Source organism: Dreissena polymorpha, chromosome 4, assembly GCF_020536995.1.
Source record: "Dreissena polymorpha isolate Duluth1 chromosome 4, UMN_Dpol_1.0, whole genome shotgun sequence".
NCBI lineage: Eukaryota > Metazoa > Mollusca > Bivalvia > Myida > Dreissenidae > Dreissena > Dreissena polymorpha.
The window spans coordinates 118,160,785-118,181,106 of NC_068358.1; the positions used below are offsets into that span (position 1 = coordinate 118,160,785).

The 20,322-nt window shown below is 35.4% G+C and overlaps 1 protein-coding gene and 1 long non-coding RNA gene across 2 annotated transcripts; both read left to right on the top strand.

The window, feature by feature from the left end:
* Positions 1–1,272: 1,272 nt before the first annotated feature.
* On the top strand, positions 1,273–16,629 carry LOC127879638 (uncharacterized protein C9orf85 homolog). Its single transcript, XM_052426615.1, has 4 exons — positions 1,273–1,574; positions 12,839–12,952; positions 15,935–16,017; positions 16,292–16,629. The coding sequence occupies exons 1-4, from the start codon at positions 1,366–1,368 to the stop codon at positions 16,627–16,629; spliced, it is 744 nt and encodes a 247-aa protein (XP_052282575.1). The 5' UTR covers positions 1,273–1,365.
* On the top strand, positions 2,098–3,390 carry LOC127879652 (uncharacterized). Its single transcript, XR_008049185.1, has 2 exons — positions 2,098–3,118; positions 3,270–3,390. It is a non-coding gene; the product is annotated as an uncharacterized LOC127879652 (long non-coding RNA).
* Positions 16,630–20,322: the final 3,693 nt, after the last annotated feature.

The following is a 20,322-nucleotide window of genomic DNA, read 5'->3' on the forward strand; positions in this document are numbered from 1 at the left end:
ACAGTATTGCTCTTTTTTATATTCAAAAAGACAAAAACCAAACGTTTCTACTAAATATAATACTTAGGTATCCACACCATATGAATAATATCTTATTAAATAAAACCCATGTCGATTTCCAAGTCATTTATATATAATTACATGAAAAGTGTCGTCACTTGTTGTTAATGACTGAATGTTTCGGTGGCTTTAAAAGATGGTTTCCATATTTAATTTATAAATTTTTTACCGTTCTTTAATCCAAGTCAAAACCAAAACAACTGACTTTATCTACCATGAGAGGCTTATTTATGCAACATGGACGGTTTAATTGTTGATTTAGGTCTTTTACAGTTAAATTCCCAATTGATAGCGTTCTGCTGACTTTTACTTATGGTTATTTGATACTGTCCTACATATCTTAAATTCTTATAATTACGTTACACAAACCTTTTTCTCATCAAGAAAGATTTTTTTTATATTTTATGATATTACAAATCTATAAAAACAAAGAATTTCTTAACTAACAAATGTTATCGTTGATACAACAATAACGTGATGGCTATAATGTGCTTAGAGTGGTATGCACATAATTTTAAAATACAATTCACGTTATGTAATTTTCAATAAAAGAAAGACACGTGGAATCACATCAAAGGTCCAATGACATTTATCCAATGTCTGCTAGAACGTCAGGCGTTGTGCATAGAACATCGAAGTTGGTATTTGGCTGTGACGTCATGAGCTTCACGTGGATAATCGAATTTGTTGTATGGAGGTGACGTCAGGCGTTGCCAAGGGCCCATCGAAGTTGCTGTTCACGTCGAATGCGTTATTGTTCTTGTTGTCAATAAGTTGTTGTTGTCGTCAAGAAGTTATGCTGTTCTTGTATTTCTTTTGGTAACATAAGTCATATTCGTTTAAAAATTATAATATTAAATATAACATAATTTTTCCACTTTACATGTGCTTGCACAGTTTGGCAAAACATATCTATGCAAAACAAGGATATATACAAAATTGTACAGGATTATCATGTCCGGAATACACTTAATTTGTGGTCTCATCAAGTTAAACATTACAATGTCGCTCGTTGCACACAAGCTTCGCTCTATAGAAATTCGCGTAAAATTCATTTATTAAGGAGTTTTGTATTGTTGAACGCCTGTTTTGTTGAAATGACATCGTGTCCGACATTTTTTTTGTTGGTGTCAGGCGTGCATTGAAGCTCCCGCGGCCCGTCCTTCGGGTACCAAACTAGCATATAGATCAGCTGTTCTCAATTGGTGTAGTGTGACCCTTTTGTAAAATAAATTTGTTGTCATAAACAATATCGAACACACGTGAATTAACAATTAAATGTCAATAACTTCACTGGTTTAAACAATGAGTACGCAAAAAGGAAACACGAAAAAAACTGGCCCACCCAAATACCAAAATCGACATGGTTTCAAAAATGTTTATCATGACACTAGCAAGCAGACACAGAAGATCGTAAATACCGAAGTGGCTGGGGTTTGTAAAAGATGCAAAGATGTCATTGACTGGAAAATAAAGTATAAGAAGTACAAGCCGTTGTCACAAGCCAAAACGTGGTAATTATCGATGTAAAATCCCTCGAAATTACACAACACTGGTTCGTCTTTAAACCATTTTTTTTTATATACAAACAATCATTTCTTACTGTAGGCCATGAAATACCCGGTGCGCTTGTTTTCACAAGTTGTCTTATTTCGGGATCATATTATACAAATTTACCAAATCAATACAGTTTTGAGTACTCCATGCCACTCACTGATTTGCCTGATAATGTGTATTGATTTTATTACCCAATCAAGCCACAAAAATTCCATGCTCTGTGTAGAAAAACAATCAACATTTAGATATATAAGAACTAGTCCAAATAATTAGACGTAAGCTACCCCGCTTACGTCTAAACGGCTACCGTCGTTTTCCTATAGCAAATTGAGTTCAACTTAAACTTCAGTTTTTCTCGTTAAATCTTTGCTAATGCATAAAATTATCATTAATTAGACATAAATGTGAGCGATTACCTCTTAAATGTGTAAAAATTGTGCTTTTAAACCACTTATGTACATTTTTAAAAATAAACATACACTAGAAATGGCGCGGCAGAGGCCGACGCGTATCCCCACGCCGAATGTTTGACCTAGGTGTGCCCCAGGGTTGGTAATGGGGCCATGCATAGCTGAGATTGACCGTATTGTCATAAGAGAAGTTCATCATCAATTAGAAGTGAATTGGTGTAGAAATGAAGAAGTTATAGTAAAAGGCAATTTTGGGTGGGTGTGACATATCTGGGCAGGGCGCCCCAGGGTTGGTAATTGTGCCATGCATAGTTGAGATTGACCGTATTGTCATAAGAGAAGTTCAGTATCAATTTGAAGTGAATCGGTGTAGAAATGAAGAAATTATAGTAAAAGGCAATTTTGGGCGGGTGTGGTCTATGTGGGCGGGGCCCCAGAGTTGGTAATGGGGCCATGCATAGTTGAGATTGACCGTATTGTCATAAGAGAGGTTCAGTATCAATTTGAAGTGAATCGGTGTAGAAATGAAGAAATTATAGTAAAAGGCAATTTTGGGTGGGTGTGGTCTATGTGGGCGGGGCGCCCCAGGGTTGGTAATGGGGCCATGCATAGTTGAGATTGACTGTATTGTCATAAGAGAAGTTCAATATCAATTTGAAGTGAATCGGTGTAGAAATGAAGAAATTATAGTAAAGGCAATTTTGGGTGGGTGTGGTCTATGTGGGCGGGGCCCCAGGGTTGGTTATGGGGCCATGCATAGTTGAGATTGACCCTAATGTCATAAGAGAAGTTCAGTATCAATTTGAAGTGAATCCGTGTAGAAATGAAAAAATTATAGTAAATGGGAATTTTTTGGTGGGTGTGGCCTATGTGGGCGGGCGCCCCAGGGTTGGGATTGGGGCCATGCATAGTTGAGATTGACCCTAATGTCATAACAAAAGTTCAGTATCAATTTGAAGTGAATCCGTGTAGAAATGAAAAAATTATAGTAAATGGAAATTTTTGGTGGGTGTGGCCTATGTGGGCGGGGCGCCCCAGGGTTGGGAATGGGGCCATGCATGGTTGAGATTGACCGTATTGTCATAAGAGAGGTCCAGTATCAATTTGAAGTGAATCCGTGTAGAAATGAAAAAATTATAGTAAATGGAAATTTTTGGTGGGTGTGGCCTATGTGGGCGGGGCGCCCCAGGGTTGGGAATGGGGCCATGCATGGTTGAGATTGACCGTATTGTCATAAGGGAGGTCCAGTATTAATTTGAAGTGAATCGGTGTAGAAATAAAGAAGTAAATGTAAAATAACCTAAAAAAATGAGTGATAATTTCTGACGCGGCCCCACCCCAACCGCTATAACTTTTGACCCAGGGGTCAGATCAAAATTCCAAATAGTGCAGGGTCGCACATATGCTCATAGCTACCATGTGTGTAAGTTTCAAGGTTCTAGTGCTTTTAGTGTAGGAGGAGATAGTGGCCAGGACGGACGGACAGACGGACGGACAGACGGACGGACGGACGGCGGAGATAACCACAATATCCCCACCTTTTTTTCAAAAAGCGTGGGGATAACAACACACGAAGTGTGTTTGTCGTTTATAGAATTACATTGAATTATCTTGAACGAAATTATTTTTTGAATAGGTTACACATAACCAATTGTTGTTGTACAACAAACCACATCACTTTTTAGCTTTCTGTACTTTTTAATTAAATGAAACCTATATGTGTGTGTTAAAACTACCAGTTGTATCACGGAGTGTATATTGATAGGAGATGATTCGAGTATTTGACCCTTACTGTAGTAAATTCAATCTTATGCAAAAACTATTCATTCGATTTTATTGGTTTATACGTTATCATGTTGCTTATTAATTCCTCTTTCAAAAAATATACGTTTAAGTATACTCCCGTTGCTATTAATGGATTTATAGCGAGATAAACACAAGAAATACACATTTTATGTTTTACCACCGCGCGTTTTACCGTGTTGTGGCTATCGATCTTGTACAATTAGCGTAAAGCGAAGCTCCGAGGTTATACATTTTGATGTACCCACTCACGTCTTTTGTTGAATTATAGTTTCATTTCTCGGCCGATTTTGACAAATTATATATCATTAGAAAGCTTACGTTCCGTAGTAAACAGATATATAAACATATATTAAGTGTTTCTTCTGATTTCGACAGCCCGGCGAGTTATAACTTTAACTTTTGCAAATATCATACCGTATTGGAGTTTTAGAATCTAGATTTACGGTTGACATGTTCGTACTTAATACCAATTTGTAGCGTTTATATTTGGAGTTCAGTTTTAAAAATTACATCTTGCTTAGGAGAATAGAATTCTGTATACGATAGAAAAAAAAATGTTTAAAAAAACGAAAGTAATTAAGGAATGAAGGCGGAAGAAAGTAGCGCGCGTTCCTAACGCACTGAACTGATGCTACGATCTTGGCGATTATGCTTTTGTTTAGAAACCGGCCATTGAATTTCCTTTGCCATGATTATTATATCTTTGATGGAATATATTGTGGTATTTTGTTCACGAAACATATCAATAAAGCTTATTATAAATAAATCTTAACAAATTAACGATTTCAGCTCTTGTTTATAACACAGAAAGGGTGATAACTTTATGATGAAACAGCTTTTATAGCGGATCCTCTCGATTTTATTATCCCCACGCTTTTTGAAAAAAAGGTGGGGATATTGTGGTGATCTCCGCCGTCCGTCCGTCTGTCCGTCCGTCTGTCCGTCTGTCCGTCCGTCCTGGCCACTATCTCCTCCTACACTAAAAGCACTAGAACCTTGAAATTTACACACATGGTAGCTATGAGCATATGTGCGACGGTGCACTATTTGGAATTTTGATCTGACCCCTGGGTCAAAAGTTATAGGGGTTGGGGTGGGGCCGCGTCAGAAATTATCACTCATTTTTTTAGGTTATTTTACATTTACTTCTTTATTTCTACACCGATTCACTTCAAATTGATACTGGACCTCACCTATGACAATACGGTCAATCTCAACCATGCATGGCCCCATTCCCAACCCTGGGGCGCCCCGCCCACATAGGCCACACCCACCAAAAATTTCCATTTACTATAATTTTTTCATTTCTACACGGATTCACTTCAAATTGATACTGAACTTTTGTTATGACATTAGGGTCAATCTCAACTATGCATGGCCCCAATCCCAACCCTGGGGCGCCCGCCCACATAGGCCACACCCACCAAAAAAATCCATTTACTATAAAAAAAAATTAGGTTATTTTACATTAACTTCTTCATTTCTACACTGATTCACTTCAAATTGATACTGAACCTCTCTTATGACAAAACGGTCAAACTCAACTATGCATGGCCCCGTTGCCAACCCTGGGGCGCCACGCCCACATAGACCACACCCGCCCAAAATTGCCTTTTACTATAATTTCTTCATTAATACACTGATTCACTTCAAATTGATACTGAACCTCTCTTATGACAATACGGTCAATCTCAACTATGCATGGCCCCATTACCAACCCTGGGGCACCCCGCCCACATAGGCCACACCCTCCCAAAATTGCCTTTTACTATAACTTCTTTATTTTTACACCCATTCACTTCTAATTGATACTGAACTTCTCTTATGACAATACAGTCAATCTCAACTATGCATGGCCCCATGATCAACCCTGGGGCGCCCTTGGGTCAAACATGCGGCGTGGGGATACGCGTCGGCCTCTGCCGCGCCATTTCTAGTTCGGCTTTGCATGCATACTTGAAATAAAATGGGTGTCAAAAACATTCATCGTTTGCTGTTAATTATCAACGAGGGACTTATGTATAATTATATGAAATGTTATTTACCTTAAATTATCAATTTATTAAAGATTCTTGAATATCACGGTCGGTGTTACGCATTTCGTATTTTGACATCAGGGCATCATGTCAAACTATTCAAAATCATATTTTTTTTCACTGGGACGATGACGGCTTAGATTTAGACAGGCAGACAGATAGTTTATTCAGACTTATACAACAGTACATCGTCTTCAACTCAAATATATAAATTATTTTTAGACGAATTGTTAGGTGATTACACATATAGCAGTGATGATTCTGAGAATGTTGCCATGTTTCTTATCCGTGTAATCTAGAGTCCGTGGTTTGAGCATTTTTATCGCGGTGTTCAATAAAAGATATCTCAAAAATCTTGTTTATCGATAGATCTGTGGTTTTATTGCCCCTGTGTTCAGCACAAACCAATTATCTCTTTATGATCAGATACTGTGCCGACCAATACTAAATAGCACTATGGTGTCATACGCCACAGCAGGGACCTATACTTGTGATCATGGAGTCTTAGTGCAAGACTTTAAAAAGTATGTTGTTTCGCTTGCGGTTGTTAAAGCTAAAACGGGGCTTCCCAGCTGGCACAGCTGCAGATATTCGGATTTGAATACCTAAACTTATTCAGACCTTATTCTTAACCGTTGCGCGTTTTACGATATCGGATTTTAGGCGGGAATACAACTCAGTGAAACTATTCAATTTCTTATACAACATTAAGCATACTAACAGTTATTGAAATTAACAATATCAGCGACATCTTTTTAAAGACTAAACACCTTTTCAAGTATCGAATTTAACATGTCAATAAAATATATTAATACCAAAAAAGGCTTCATTTAATATTGTTCACATTAAACCTTTAAATGAAAGTGTCGCTTTAACCATTTTCCGTGTCTTATTTAGCCGCGAATCGTTTGCTAAAAACAGTTAACAAAAAGGGCTACACGTTCTAATTCTTAATGAAATACAAAAATAAGTATAACATAATTAATAACGTCCATAAACACACACGGCAAGATCAAAGTTTTAATGGAAAACTAATATGACATTCTACGTAAATTATTATTTTCGTCTACATCGAATACTATATATAGAGAAACAATGTATTTATAACCGACCAATGAGGTAACATTATGCAACTTTCAATTTACACAGTGCTATATGGCAACAATATGGAATTTGAACAGTGGTAGTGTTTTAAGGTCTGGACTATCATTACTTGTAAGTTTGTATAAACATTTTTCTAATGCAATAGTAAAATAATGTTTATATTTTATGTTTAATAATTTATTGCATGACTATTCTGTGCTGTTATATGAATTTGATGCCGTTAAAGCTTCCGACATGAATTCATGTCGGAACGATGCTATTGCAAAATAACGTTAAACGATATGAGGTCGATGTAAATCGACCTCATATTTATAGGAGTATATAAGAACATGTCATCTGTCAATGATTGTGTTAGATCTTCTTGAAGTCTCTTATGGTTACATACGTACAGTTCAGCGTTCTTCCTGATTAAACAATAATAAGTCTCAAGTTTGTCTATATAAAATCGAATTAAATCAACCTAATACAACATAACAAACACAAAACCTGTTACCATTGATATTAATTTGAGTGTTCTTTGTTGATGAATTCTCAAAACAAAAAGTTGATAAACGGAGGTTCCTTAGAAAGTCGGTTTATTATGATTGGTTGATTAGACACAAGATTTATCTCGCTGATGATTTCGAAGATAATCAATAGCTTATTTTCGAATACGGAATACCGGGCTTTTTCCATTGCAAAAACTTATATTACACATTTACATGAACCATTGACGTGTTTGAAACTTAAGATTATTATCATGAGCATATCACATCACGCAAGTTGTTTTAATTTGCTCCAGGGCCAAAACACCCTTTTTGGGGAAGGGGCCTCAGCCTTTTTTTAGGGAAAAAATAGTGCAATTTTTTTCTTATTTGGGGAAAATAAGAAATTTGTATTTCATTTGGATAATGGATTTGATACATGAAATAAATAATATTGGATAGCCACAAAGTTAGGAACGTTAAATAATTGGGGAAAAAAAAAGTGTTTTAAATCTCAAAACACTTCAACACCGTTTTTTCGAACACCAATAATCCGAAGTCACCGTTATTTCGAAGTATTTTTCGGGTCCCGATTTTGGTTCTTCTTTGTTTAATGTAAAATTTCATTGTTAATCCGAACTTTATTAAACCGAAGAAATCGTTAAATCGAAGTGATTCTGTCGGTCCCCGCAATAAAATTCGCACCTAATTATCAATCTTCAATCCGAAGTCAAAACTGCAAAACACTAAGCGTAAGTTCACACCTTTGTATTAAGCAGATAATTACACTTTGTCGTCTGCGCGTAGCAAATAGCAGATGAATTTGGTGTTCCCGCAAACACACTGTCAACATGGCTCTAACAAGGTTCGGATACTTTGTGCTATTGATTATATTTTATTTGTTCTGTAATTAGAGGAAAATAAAAAAGAAGAAAAATAATCGTTTTATTCCTCCGTTAGTAGCAATCTATTGCTATCTGACTAGTTTACGTTTTTAAGAGAAACAATTATTAATAGTAGCGTGTAACCAAACCATGCCAAGTCCATAGCGTTTTATTTTTAGAGAATCAAAGAAGTCTTCTGTCATATGTTTATTTCAAGTTATCATTAATACGAAGTTTTTTTAACGGTCCCGAGGACTTCGTAATATCGGTGTTGAAGTGTATTTGCTTTTAATAATTCTATCTGATTTCATTCATCATATAACTGTTACTGATTTCATTCATCATATAACTGTAACAGATTTCATCCATCATATAACTGTAACTGATTTCATCCATCATATAACTGTAACTATTTCATTCATAATGAAACTGTATAACAGAGGATTTTACTGTGCCTGAAGTTAATTTAATTAAGATTTTTTCCCTTTAAACTCATCAATTAGTGCGTGACAATTTCCATCTGTGAAAGACTCAACGGTGCAAGACTCAACGGTGCCACTCAATAAGTAAATCCTCATCAAGGCTTCTATGGCTCATGCTGGTTCTCAATATGGTACATGTGTCATTAATGACAGAAAACCCTCTCTAAACAACTGCGGTGGACTGCGGAATAAGTAGGGCCAACTCGTACAACTTGGCAACCCGTGGGAAGCAGGCCCTGATGACTTCCACATGACCAGGGGTTCCGCTGTCGATCGCCATTGGCGCCAAATGGCGCTAAATTTATAAATGTGGCTCCAATTTTTTTAAAGTGACGAATTAAAAAAAAATCGGTAAAATCCTATCCGAAAATGTACTGCGAGTCGAAAGCACGCGACCGAGCATAAGCGGCCAGCGTCTGTCAGTTGTAAATATTGATTTACGACGATGTAAGCGACCTACAGTGCAGAGTGCATTAGAAATCACCGAAGCGTGTAAGTGTTACAAACGGTGTTTTTACTTCTATTGTCAAGTTTTATGGGGGTTATTATCGGATTAACGGCTCCTTTATGATATTGAGCAATAAGTTAAGTAACACGGGGACAAACTGTCACGACGATCAATAATTATAATGATTATTAGGGCCGCTATTTCTTTGTTAAAATCAAAACCTTGGGGCTGGCAAAAGCATTTAATTTCTCCACATCAACAAATAAAAACTTGTTTCAACAGGTATTTGTGAGCATTTCTGTTTAATAGATTCATTATTGTAATGTTCTGGGAAGGATATAAATTGATTAAGATAACAACAATCTCTGAATTAAATATAAAACATTCACTCGATGTACTATATTTCGGATATGTTAAATTCGGACATTTAAAGATAGGGACATTTATGTGTTGGTTTGATGTTGATAGTTTGTAAAAATATGTTTTATGTTATTTCAGGCAACTAGAATGGATGGTGGCAATTATCTGGGCCTTTCTGTCAGGAAAAAGGCGTGAACAACAGTCATTTAATTGAACCTGGAAATCATCCACCACTAACAGAAAACTTGTTAACAACAGAAGCTGATGTATATCATGTCCAAATGACCAAATATAACTGTTAAACACTTTGAAGTGAGGTGCTTTATTTTCTGATTCCCTTTCAAATGATGAACATTGGTGTGATTTTATGTTTAAATAATTAATTTCGAAACATTTATGCAGCATACTGTTTAATACATTGATGTTAACATTATTATATTATTTTGGTTATCTGTGTTGTTTATCAAGTTGAAAAAATGTTATTTATATACAAATAAAGCTTATTAAGACTTATGAAGGTATGACTTATGAAGGTACTTATTGTTTTTTTTATGAAATAACATACTTTTTAAAGTGATAATATAGTCAATGACATTAATGGAGTAAGGTTTCTTGAAATGATTGTTCTTATTAATAAGGTGGAATAACCGACAGTATGCACGCCTCGAAAAAGTGGCGACAACTTTTTTTGGGCCAGTGGAACCCCTGTCATGACTGAACATATTTTAAGTCGTAATAGCCTTTTAATGTAATCTATGTATAGCTTTTGAATTCGGCTCATTGGGAAAAAGAAACAAAATAGGTGTTTTAAATTTCAATATTTGCATTTAATAATTCTATCTGATTTCATTCATCATATAACTGTAAACTGTAACAAATGGATTGGTCACGAATAACATCATACTTCGCGATGTAAGCACAACTAAATCGATCAACACGCATACCGCCTCTAGGAGAGTAATACGGGAGGTAATGAAAGGCATATTCAACCAATACGAATACCCCCCATTTTCACTTTTATACGAAGTTTAGATATTATTTGGGGGGGAATTTTTCCAGTATTGGGGAAAATTTTGGTCAAATTAGGGGAAAAAAGTAGTTACTTCGGTTGGGGAAGCGTCCGATATTCGGCTTCTTCAAAGAAAGGTTTTTTGGCCCTGTGCGCATTGGTGATATACATATATATATGATGTGTCTGTGTTTATTTATGCCAGAAAATAGTTTATGTTGCTAATATTACCGATTAAAGTACCGCCCATATTCCGGGATACTTGACATGAAATTTGACATGTAACCAGTTTCAACTCTAAGTGTCCCGGAAGGTCAATAGCTGGGGGTTGGATTATTGCAACTAATGATTGTGTAGGCCAATAAACATATTGAAGAAGCATACACATTAAAATAATAAAGATTATCCTGGAAACAAGACTTGTTGGAAACAATGGAAATAACAATATGTATAATTACAAGAATTAAAAACAAAAAAAAACTAATGAAAACCAAGCCAACTTACAAAAATGACACAAAAGATAAACAATTTTCATCATTAACATAAAAACAAATGTTACTTTATTTTCAAGAAATTTGATTTCATTTTTTTGCAGATTTTCAGAAAATCACTTGTAGAGCTACATGTTGCATAGATATGTATAATCCCTTCTCTCATGCTTCACAACATCTAAATTTACTTGTAGTTGTCGGTTGTCATTTTAATAGAATATGAACAGTACATGACATGCACACGTCAAGTCAGGTGATTTACGCATTTTCAGTGTGAAAAACCTGGTCAAGATTTGACATCTATTTCAGAAAATCTTTAAATAGTCACATATGCCAATTGAACTGTGTGATAGTGTGTGTGTTTATAAAATTATTGTCAAAATTTGCCCAGACTTTGCTTTTTTAAATGGAATTCGTTAACAGGGCTATAGATAACTTTTGGGGTATATTTCAATAGAGTTATTGCAAAAAAAATCACCCACCTAGTTATGAGCTTAATTGTGTTTTTCAACCCCGGTTTTTTAACTCAATTGGGTAATTTAGGGAATGACATATATACATGTAATATAATAAGAATCTACTAAGGTTACTATATTATTTACCGGTATACAAATGGCATTGAAAAATGTACCTGTACATAACACAACAAACAATTACTGAATTTCTGATCAAAGTTCTTTCATTTTTGCATTTAATAAAACCGAGTTCGAGAAAATCGCTGCATAATTGATTAAGTTATGGATGTTCAAAGTGATGCACCCTGTTTTCAGGTTATTTTGAGTTGAATACCTTAAAAATGAAATTAGAAATCAGACGGGTCTACGAATAATTACAATAATACCCTAAATATTGATAATCGCTGGAAAGACTGCCTTCTTTTGTTCATAGGACTTCATATAAACTATCAGGTACATTTTTGTACGAAAAGTAACATGTCTTATAAATACGCCAGGTGTTTGTAAGAATTGCGTTTAGTGACGCAAGTTTTTTTTACGGAATTACGTTATTAAATTTATATTTGTGTTTTTGTGCGCTTTATTTTGAATTTAATTATGTTTTTGGTTATTTTTATTGCGTAATAACACAAATACGCTTGTTATCTATAGCCCTTCGTTAATATACTGTACTATACCCGATAATCATGTAATGTATAGAGATAGAGAAAGTAGTACATGTAATTATGCACTAATAGTTAGAGTTGGTTTTATACGCATGTATTTGGGAATCAATCGAGTGAGGATTATACCTATCAAAGACTTAATGGCTGTGTTTTTTTCTCTAAGACTCATAATAAAGCCCTTCCATGCTTTAAATTTAAAATGAAATTAATGTAGGGAGGGGGGTGGGGTCTCCTCCTGAACCCAACTCTATTAACCCATTTATGCCTAGCGTCTAGAAAAAAGGCCTTAGCAAACAGCGTAGACCAAGATGAGACGCTGCATGATGCGGCATCTCATCAGGGTCTGCACTGTTTGCTTACAGGAATTTCTGTAAGAAATATTTTAAAAATAGAAATAAATATACTAGACATCCCTAATTTGAGAAATAAAAGTCCACTAGGCATAAATGGGTTAAGGTCTTGGGCCGTCTGAAAAAAATCACTGTGGAAAGCACAATATTAATCATAGAAAGTCACTTATTATAATTTATATGTTAAGTCCTGTATCAATTATGAATATCGGCTCAGTACAAGTAAACCCATGATTGCCCAGTTGCTGATATTTTAGTGCAACATGCAGACAGAAGACAGTTAAGAAGGCCTACCTGGTGTATTGTCAGTCATGTAGCGCTGTGTCTGGCAAGTGTGCAAAATGTGGTGAGAGTACAGATATAGTTCAAAAGTAAGTAACAGATACTCTTAGACATTGAATTTTACATCTGCATGAGAATACGAAATCAATTAATAAAGATTACTCAATTGTGTTGATTTCAGTGAAAAATCATAGAAATATTATTATGAGATTGGTGATAAAAGATAGTGCATCAGTTTCTGCAGTAATGACTATGATACATTTTTACTGTTAATTGAATCTTATGATGCTTTTGTATGTTTTGTTTTTGCTTGTGTAAAATTCAAAAGTTTACATTGACAATATAACGGATAAGATTATTCACCCAAATTTAAACAAGTAGGTAAGTTAAGAAAACCAAGAGTGTGAAATGATAAAACATTATTATGCTCCCCGGTATATGGCGTATAGCAATTGGACTGTCCATCCGGCAGTCCGTTTTCTGGAGGTCTTTCAGATATTGAGCTGATTTTTATGCCCACTTTCAAGAAAAGGGGGTATATAAATTTTGCACTGTCCGTCAGTCTGTTACACTTTTCGTGTCCGCTCTCTATTGCAAATAGTTTTCATCCGATCTTAACAAAACTTGGCCAGAAGTTGTATCTAGACAATATCTAGGTCAAGTTCAAATATGGGTCATGCCGGGTCAAAAACTTGGTCAAGGGGTCGAAAAAACAAATCCAAGGGAAGTAATAAGCTTTACATTGTGTTGTTAATGGACATAATTATCTGACCTGCCAAATTATATATTTTTGTTAAATAAATCAAAGTGGCGCAGTAGGCGGCATTGTGTTTCTGTCAAACACATTGTGGTAAAAGGTCAAGGTCATCCTTTAAGGTCTATGGTCAAAAATACAAATCCAAGCGAAGTAATAAGCTTTAAAGGGAGATAATTATTCAATATTGAACATAGCAACTTTATATTTGGCATGTATGTGTATCTCATGGAGCTGCACATTTTAAGTGGTGAATCTACAGTCACTGTAGTGACTTTTAATTATTTGCTACTAAAAATAAAGATTTGTTAGAGACAATTATTTTCAAGGGAAGTAATTTATATTATTATAAATCTCAGATTATATATTTCCTTACCAAGAATTTAAGTTCTTTTCACAGTTACTGTACTGATTTTATATTTTGATTATTTATAACTCAAATGATTGATTTGTCAAAGTTTTTTTTTTAAAGATATGATTATCATTTCTTTCCTGTACTAATTTGGGAATGATAGGTTTCATTACATACCTGTGGACAAATGTCCATAGATACATGATGAACTCTGGCTATGATCTCTTTGATAAACCACAGGCCTTTGCTGTCTACAGCCCCCCCCCCCCCCCCTGGTTGGATTGGACAAAATCCAAGGGAAGTAATAAGCTTTAAAGGGAGATGATTTCTATACCTGCCAAATTATAAATTGAAATTTTACTTTAAAGTGGCGCAGTAGGGGGCATTGTGTTTCTGACGAACACATCTCTTGTTGGTAAGTGAGTACCTTCATCAACTACAGATAAAGTGTGAGTTTCATTCCAGTCCTTTGTTTTTCGGCAAAGTTATGGGCCTTGGACTTACAAGTTTTCTTTATAATGTTTTTTTGGAGTTTTTTGAGCTCATCTATTTTTTGAAAAAAAATTATGAGCTATTGTCATCACTTTGGCGTCGGCGTCCGGTTAAGTTTTGCGTTTAGGTCCACTTTTCTCAGAAAGTATCAATGCTATTGCATTCAAACTTGGTACACTTACTTACTATCATGAGGGGACTGGGCATACAAAGTTAGATAACTCTGGCATGCATTTTGACAGAATTATGTGCCCTTTTTATACTTAGAAAATTAAAAATTTGGTTAAGTTTTGTGTTTCGGTCCACTTTATTCCTACAGTTTCAAAGCTATTGCTTTCATACTTGCAACACTTATTAATTATCATTTTAACTAAGGGGACTGTGCAGGCAAAGTTATGTAACTCTGACTGGCATTTGGACTGAATAATGTGCCCTTTATACTTAGAAAATTGAAAATTTGGTAAAGTTTTGTGTTTTGGTCCACTTTACCCCTAAAGTATCATAGATATTTCTTTCATACTTGGAACACTCGCAAACTATCATGAGGGTACAGTAAAAGGACAAGTTGCATAACTCTGGTTGTCATTTTTACGGAATTATGGCACTTTTTTGACTTCGTAACTTTGAATATAGAATATTGATGTCTGGTACTAGTAGATGAACTATAGCTTGCTTTTTCAGAGCTAGCAAGTCTTGTAGTCTGGTACTAGTACTTAAGTAGCTGAACTATAGCTTGATGTTTCAGACTGAGCATGTCTCATTGTCTGGTACTGGTAGCTAAAATATAGCTTGCTGTTTCAGACCTATCAAGTCTGAATGTCTGGTAGTGGTAGCTGAACTATTGCTTGCTGTTTCAGACCTATCAAGTCTGAATGTCTGGTACTGGTAGCTGAACTATAGCTTGCTGTTTCAGACCTATCAAGTTTGAATGTCTGGTACTAGTAGCTGAACTATAGCTTGCTGTTTCAGACCTATCAAGTCTGAATGTCTGGTACTAGTAGCTGAACTATAGCTTGCTGTTTCAGACCTAGCAAGTCTTGATGTCTAGTACTGGTAGCTGAACTATAGCTTACTGTTTCAGACCTAGCAAGTCTTTATGTCTAGTACTGGTAGCTGAACTATAGCTTACTGTTTCAGACCTAGCAAGTCTTGATGTCTAGTACTGGTAGCTGAACTATAGCTTGCTGTTTCAGACCTAGCAAGTCTTGATGTCTAGTACTGGTAGCTGAACTATAACTTGCTGTTTCAGACCTAGCAAGTCTTGATGTCTAGTACTAGTAGCTGAACTATAACTTGCTGTTTCAGACCTAGCAAGTCTTGATGTCTAGTACTAGTAGCTGAACTATAGCTTGCTGTTTCAGACCTAGCAAGTCTTGATGTCAAGTACTAGTAGCTGAACTATAGCTTGCTGTTTCAGACCTAGCAAGTCTTGATGTCTAGTACTAGTAGCTGAACTATAGCTTGCTGTTTCAGACCTAGCAAGTCACCTGCAGAGGCTGCTTCTGATGACAGAGATTTGCAGTTTGAACTTGAACAACTGCCAGAAAGAAAACGCAGTATGTAGCCCATGTTGTTACACGTTTCTTTTAGAGATAATGAAAGATACCTATGTGATACAGTCATACTAAATTGGCTGTCCTTAAAAGATGCTACTTCACTTGTCATACTTATGTATAATACTTCTTAATAGTATGTGACATAAAACTGAATAGTTGTGGGGTACAAATACATTGTAACATGAAGTTATTTTTTGTACATTTGGGAACAAAATCAATACTTAATTGGTAAATAATGCATTAACTGTTTACATTTCATTGCTTTGATTGACAGGAACATTCCTTAGAAACCAGGAAAAAGGCTTGCTATCTGATACAGATGCCTTTGCAAGCAGCAAAGATGAGAGTGATAACAATGAGGATTCAGACAGCAACGAGGATTCAGACAACAGTGAGGACTTAGACAACAGTGAGGATTCAGGTTGTGGTGAAACTAGCATCAAATCTGGGGGTCTTTCCGACAGAGTGGAACAGCGAGTGATGGAGACTAATAGAGATTTGGATGCTGGTACATGTCAGTCTGATTCACTTGACATGCACTTGAAGGTTGACATATCTGAGACCAATAATGATATGCGGAAAATGAACATTTTAGAACCTGGACAGTGTTAATAATTTACTGTAAATATCTGTAAACTACAAATTATGGAGTTTTTATAAAATGTTGAATTGCAGAATTGCAATCTATAGAATGTTTACAAGTACTTGCAATTGGTCATGCAAAAATGTAGAGGGAGCTTGCTCAAGCTGTGTAATTCTTCAGGAAGAGCTGTACAGAGTTGAAGTAATGTTTGCTTGTTTGGCAATATTGTTCTAATTTATCAGAAAGTTTTGTTTCTTGGTCTTCTGAATGAATCTATTAGCAATTTGAAAACAAAAAACATGTACAGTACACAGTAAAAACTCTTCACGACAACCCCGTCATTACAACCAATTCACTGTGACAAGCACCATTATTAGCTCACCTGAGCACAATGAGCTCATGGTGAGCTTTTGTGATCGCCTTTTGTCCGTTGTGCCTTGTCAACATTTGCCTTGTTTACACTTCAGAGGCCACATTTATTGCCTGATCTTCATGAAATTAGGGGGCTGGGAATTTATCCGTATATGGCTATAGTAAATTTATCCTTATATGGCTATAGTAAAACCTTGTTAGCAACCCAAAAAGTTACATTTATAGTTCATGAAACTTGGTCAGAACATTTGTTCTAATGATATCTTGGGCTGCACAGAACAGATCTGTTCCTTTGTATCTCAGGTGAGCGACTTTGGACATTTCAGGCCCTCTTGTTTAGTCCTGATTTGTCCTTCTTTATTTCCATGGTTGTTACACTCATCTGTCCGACCAACCCGCTTGATGCCATTTCTACCACTTAAATCGGTATTAATAAAAGAAATTTCTCTACTGCACACCTCCAAAGACCAGTAAATTTAACACCTTACTATTTTGGTGTTTGTGTTTCTATTGGGTTTTGGTGTTTGTGTTTCTATTTGGTTTTCAAACAAACTCATTGTTACCCAATTAAAGAAAACAGTATTTTGCATATACTGCAAGATGTAAGATTTGGGGCCCTTGTTTTTAGCTCACCTGAGCAATAGCTCGGGGTGAGCTATTGTGATCACTCAGCGTCCGTCGTCCATCCGTCCGTCTGTAAACAATTTGTAAACATCTTCTTCTACTAAACCATTGAGCCTATTTCAACTAAATTTCATGTGGAGCATCCCTAGGTCATGGGACAAAAGAATTGTTAAAAAAAATTTGATCACATGACCAAGATGGCCGCCATGACCAAATATGGTAAAAACCTTAAAAAATCTTCTTGTCAGAAACCGCTCATCAGATTTTCAAAAAATTTCACAGGGATGACCTTTGAAGGCTCCCCTGAAAAAGTTGTTCAAAGAAATTTGATTCGTCAAAAAACATGGCCGCAGGAGCTCGTTGAACTTTGCATGTTTATTCGTTTTTGCCTATTTTGTAAAAACTTTAAAAAATCTTCCACATTTTTTGTCCGATCCTTTCCAAATTTGCACAGTGTCTTTATATCAATGAGGACACGAACCCTACAAAAAATGAGCATTATTGGTCCATGAAGTACAGAATTACCTCCCCTTGAATTGAGAAAATGGTGTTTAAACAATAAAGTCCAAATTTTTCATCCAATTCTTTCCAAACTTGTAAGGATTTAGCATGGTTCAAACAAGGAAAACAACTACGGTTTATGCATGTTCTTTTTATTACAGATTTGCCTCCCTTTAATTCATTCAAAATCTCATTTTACAGCAGAGATTCCAAATCTGACCTGTAAATGAGCCCCATATTTACTGCCAGTGCTAGGTTACCTTTTCCCATTTGATCATTCTTAAGTATTGGTCTTGTAATGCTGCTACTGCTTCTGCTACTGCTACTGCTACTACTACTACTACTGCTACTACTACTACTACTACTACTACTACTACTTCTACTACTACTACTACTACTTCTACTACTACTACCACTACTACTACTACTACTACTACTACTACTACTACTACTACTACTACTACTACTACTACTACTACTACTACTACTACTTCTACTACTACTACTAGTACTACTACTACTAGTACCACTACTACTACTACCACCACCACCACCACCACCACCACCACCACCACCTACATCACCTACACCACCACCACCACCACCACCACCACCACCACCACCACCACCACCATTACTACTTCTACTACTACTGCCACTACTACTACTACTACTTTTACCACTACTACTACTACTACTACTACTACTACTACTACTACTACTACTACTACTACTACTACTACTACTACTACTACTTCTACTACTACTACTTCTACTACTACTACTACTACTACTTCTACTACTACTACTACTACTACTACTACTACTACTACTACTACTACTACTACTACTACTACAACTACTATTACAACTAATGGGTGATAAGTTGGTTCCTTTTTCCTAGTTCCTTATTCCTTATTCGAATAAGGAATAAGGAACTGTTCCTTATTCCTTATTTACGCGTAACATATTTGCTATAGAGTTTAATAGAACAATAATACAAACATTTCTGAAGTAAATCAAAACAAAATAACTCGAATACATTTACTTTATGTATTACGTTACATATTCATGTTTCTTCTTCGCGCTTGCATAGGATTTCTTGTTTAAACCGAACCGATATTTTTTAATTCGAATACTTATTTCAAATCAACAAAACCTAAAGCACATACCATTATTTTACATGTATGAGATAAAAAAAATCAATATTGTACATTTAAACATGCTTGTTTTTATTTATAATCCAATTCCTTATTCGAGGCTGAATACGGAAAAAGGAACCAGTTCCTTATTCCTTATTCAAGCCGAATAAGGAACTGGCATTTTCTTACTTAAACACCAATGAAATTGATCCAAAATTAACCACATATAAATGAACATATTATGTATATATTGGTTGTATATGGAAAATTCTAATTGCAATACATTTCTACTAAAATTTAAGTGATGATTATCCAGTTCCTTATTCAGTGTGAATGAGGAATAAGGAACTGGTTCCTTATTCCTTATTCAAATCGAATAAGGAACTGGAATTTTCTTTCTATAAATTATAAGTCAAAATGAACCAACGAGACGAATAACTCGACGAAAATTATTGTAAATGTATGTAGGGTGTAACAAATATTATTTGCAGTACATTTCTACTTTGTTATATTTAATAATAACATAGTTCCTTATTCGGTTTGAATAAGGAATAAGGAACTGGTTCCTTATTCCTTATTCAAATCGAATAAGGAACTGGAATTTTCATACTAACCAAAATATTAAAATGAACCTAAGGGACCAATAAATCAATGAAAATCATTGTAAATGGAGGATGGGTATCAAAAAACATTCATAGCAGCACATCTCTATTAAGTTTCATTTTATGATAGCATAGTTCCTTATTCGGATTGAAACAGGAATAAGGAACTGGTCCCTTATTCCGTATTCAAATCGAATAAGGAACTGGCATTTTCCTACTGAACAAATTATTAAAATGAACCAAAGAGACCAATAAATCAATACAAATCATTTTTAATGTAGGTTGAGTAAAAAAACAGTATTTGCAGAACATCTCTCATAAGTTTAATTTAATGATAACATAATTCCTTATTTGTATGGAAAAAGGAATAAGGAACTGGTTGACGCATTGAAATCGCTTTGCATCCTTAATCATATCCCCTTGTAACTGTTTAGGTATAAGAACGGAATGGGATAGCTAAACCATGACTGGTATTCAGCTA

Excerpts from the sequence above, each read along its gene's own strand:
- LOC127879638 (XM_052426615.1), top strand. The coding sequence starts at position 1,366 with ATGAGTACGCAAAAAGGAAACACGAAAAAAACTGGCCCACCCAAATAC. Across the intron at positions 12,953-15,934 it reads AGTACAGATATAGTTCAAAA|ACCTAGCAAGTCACCTGCAG; the intron begins GTAAGTAACAGA and ends TTGCTGTTTCAG. Across the intron at positions 16,018-16,291 it reads ACTGCCAGAAAGAAAACGCA|GAACATTCCTTAGAAACCAG; the intron begins GTATGTAGCCCA and ends TTTGATTGACAG.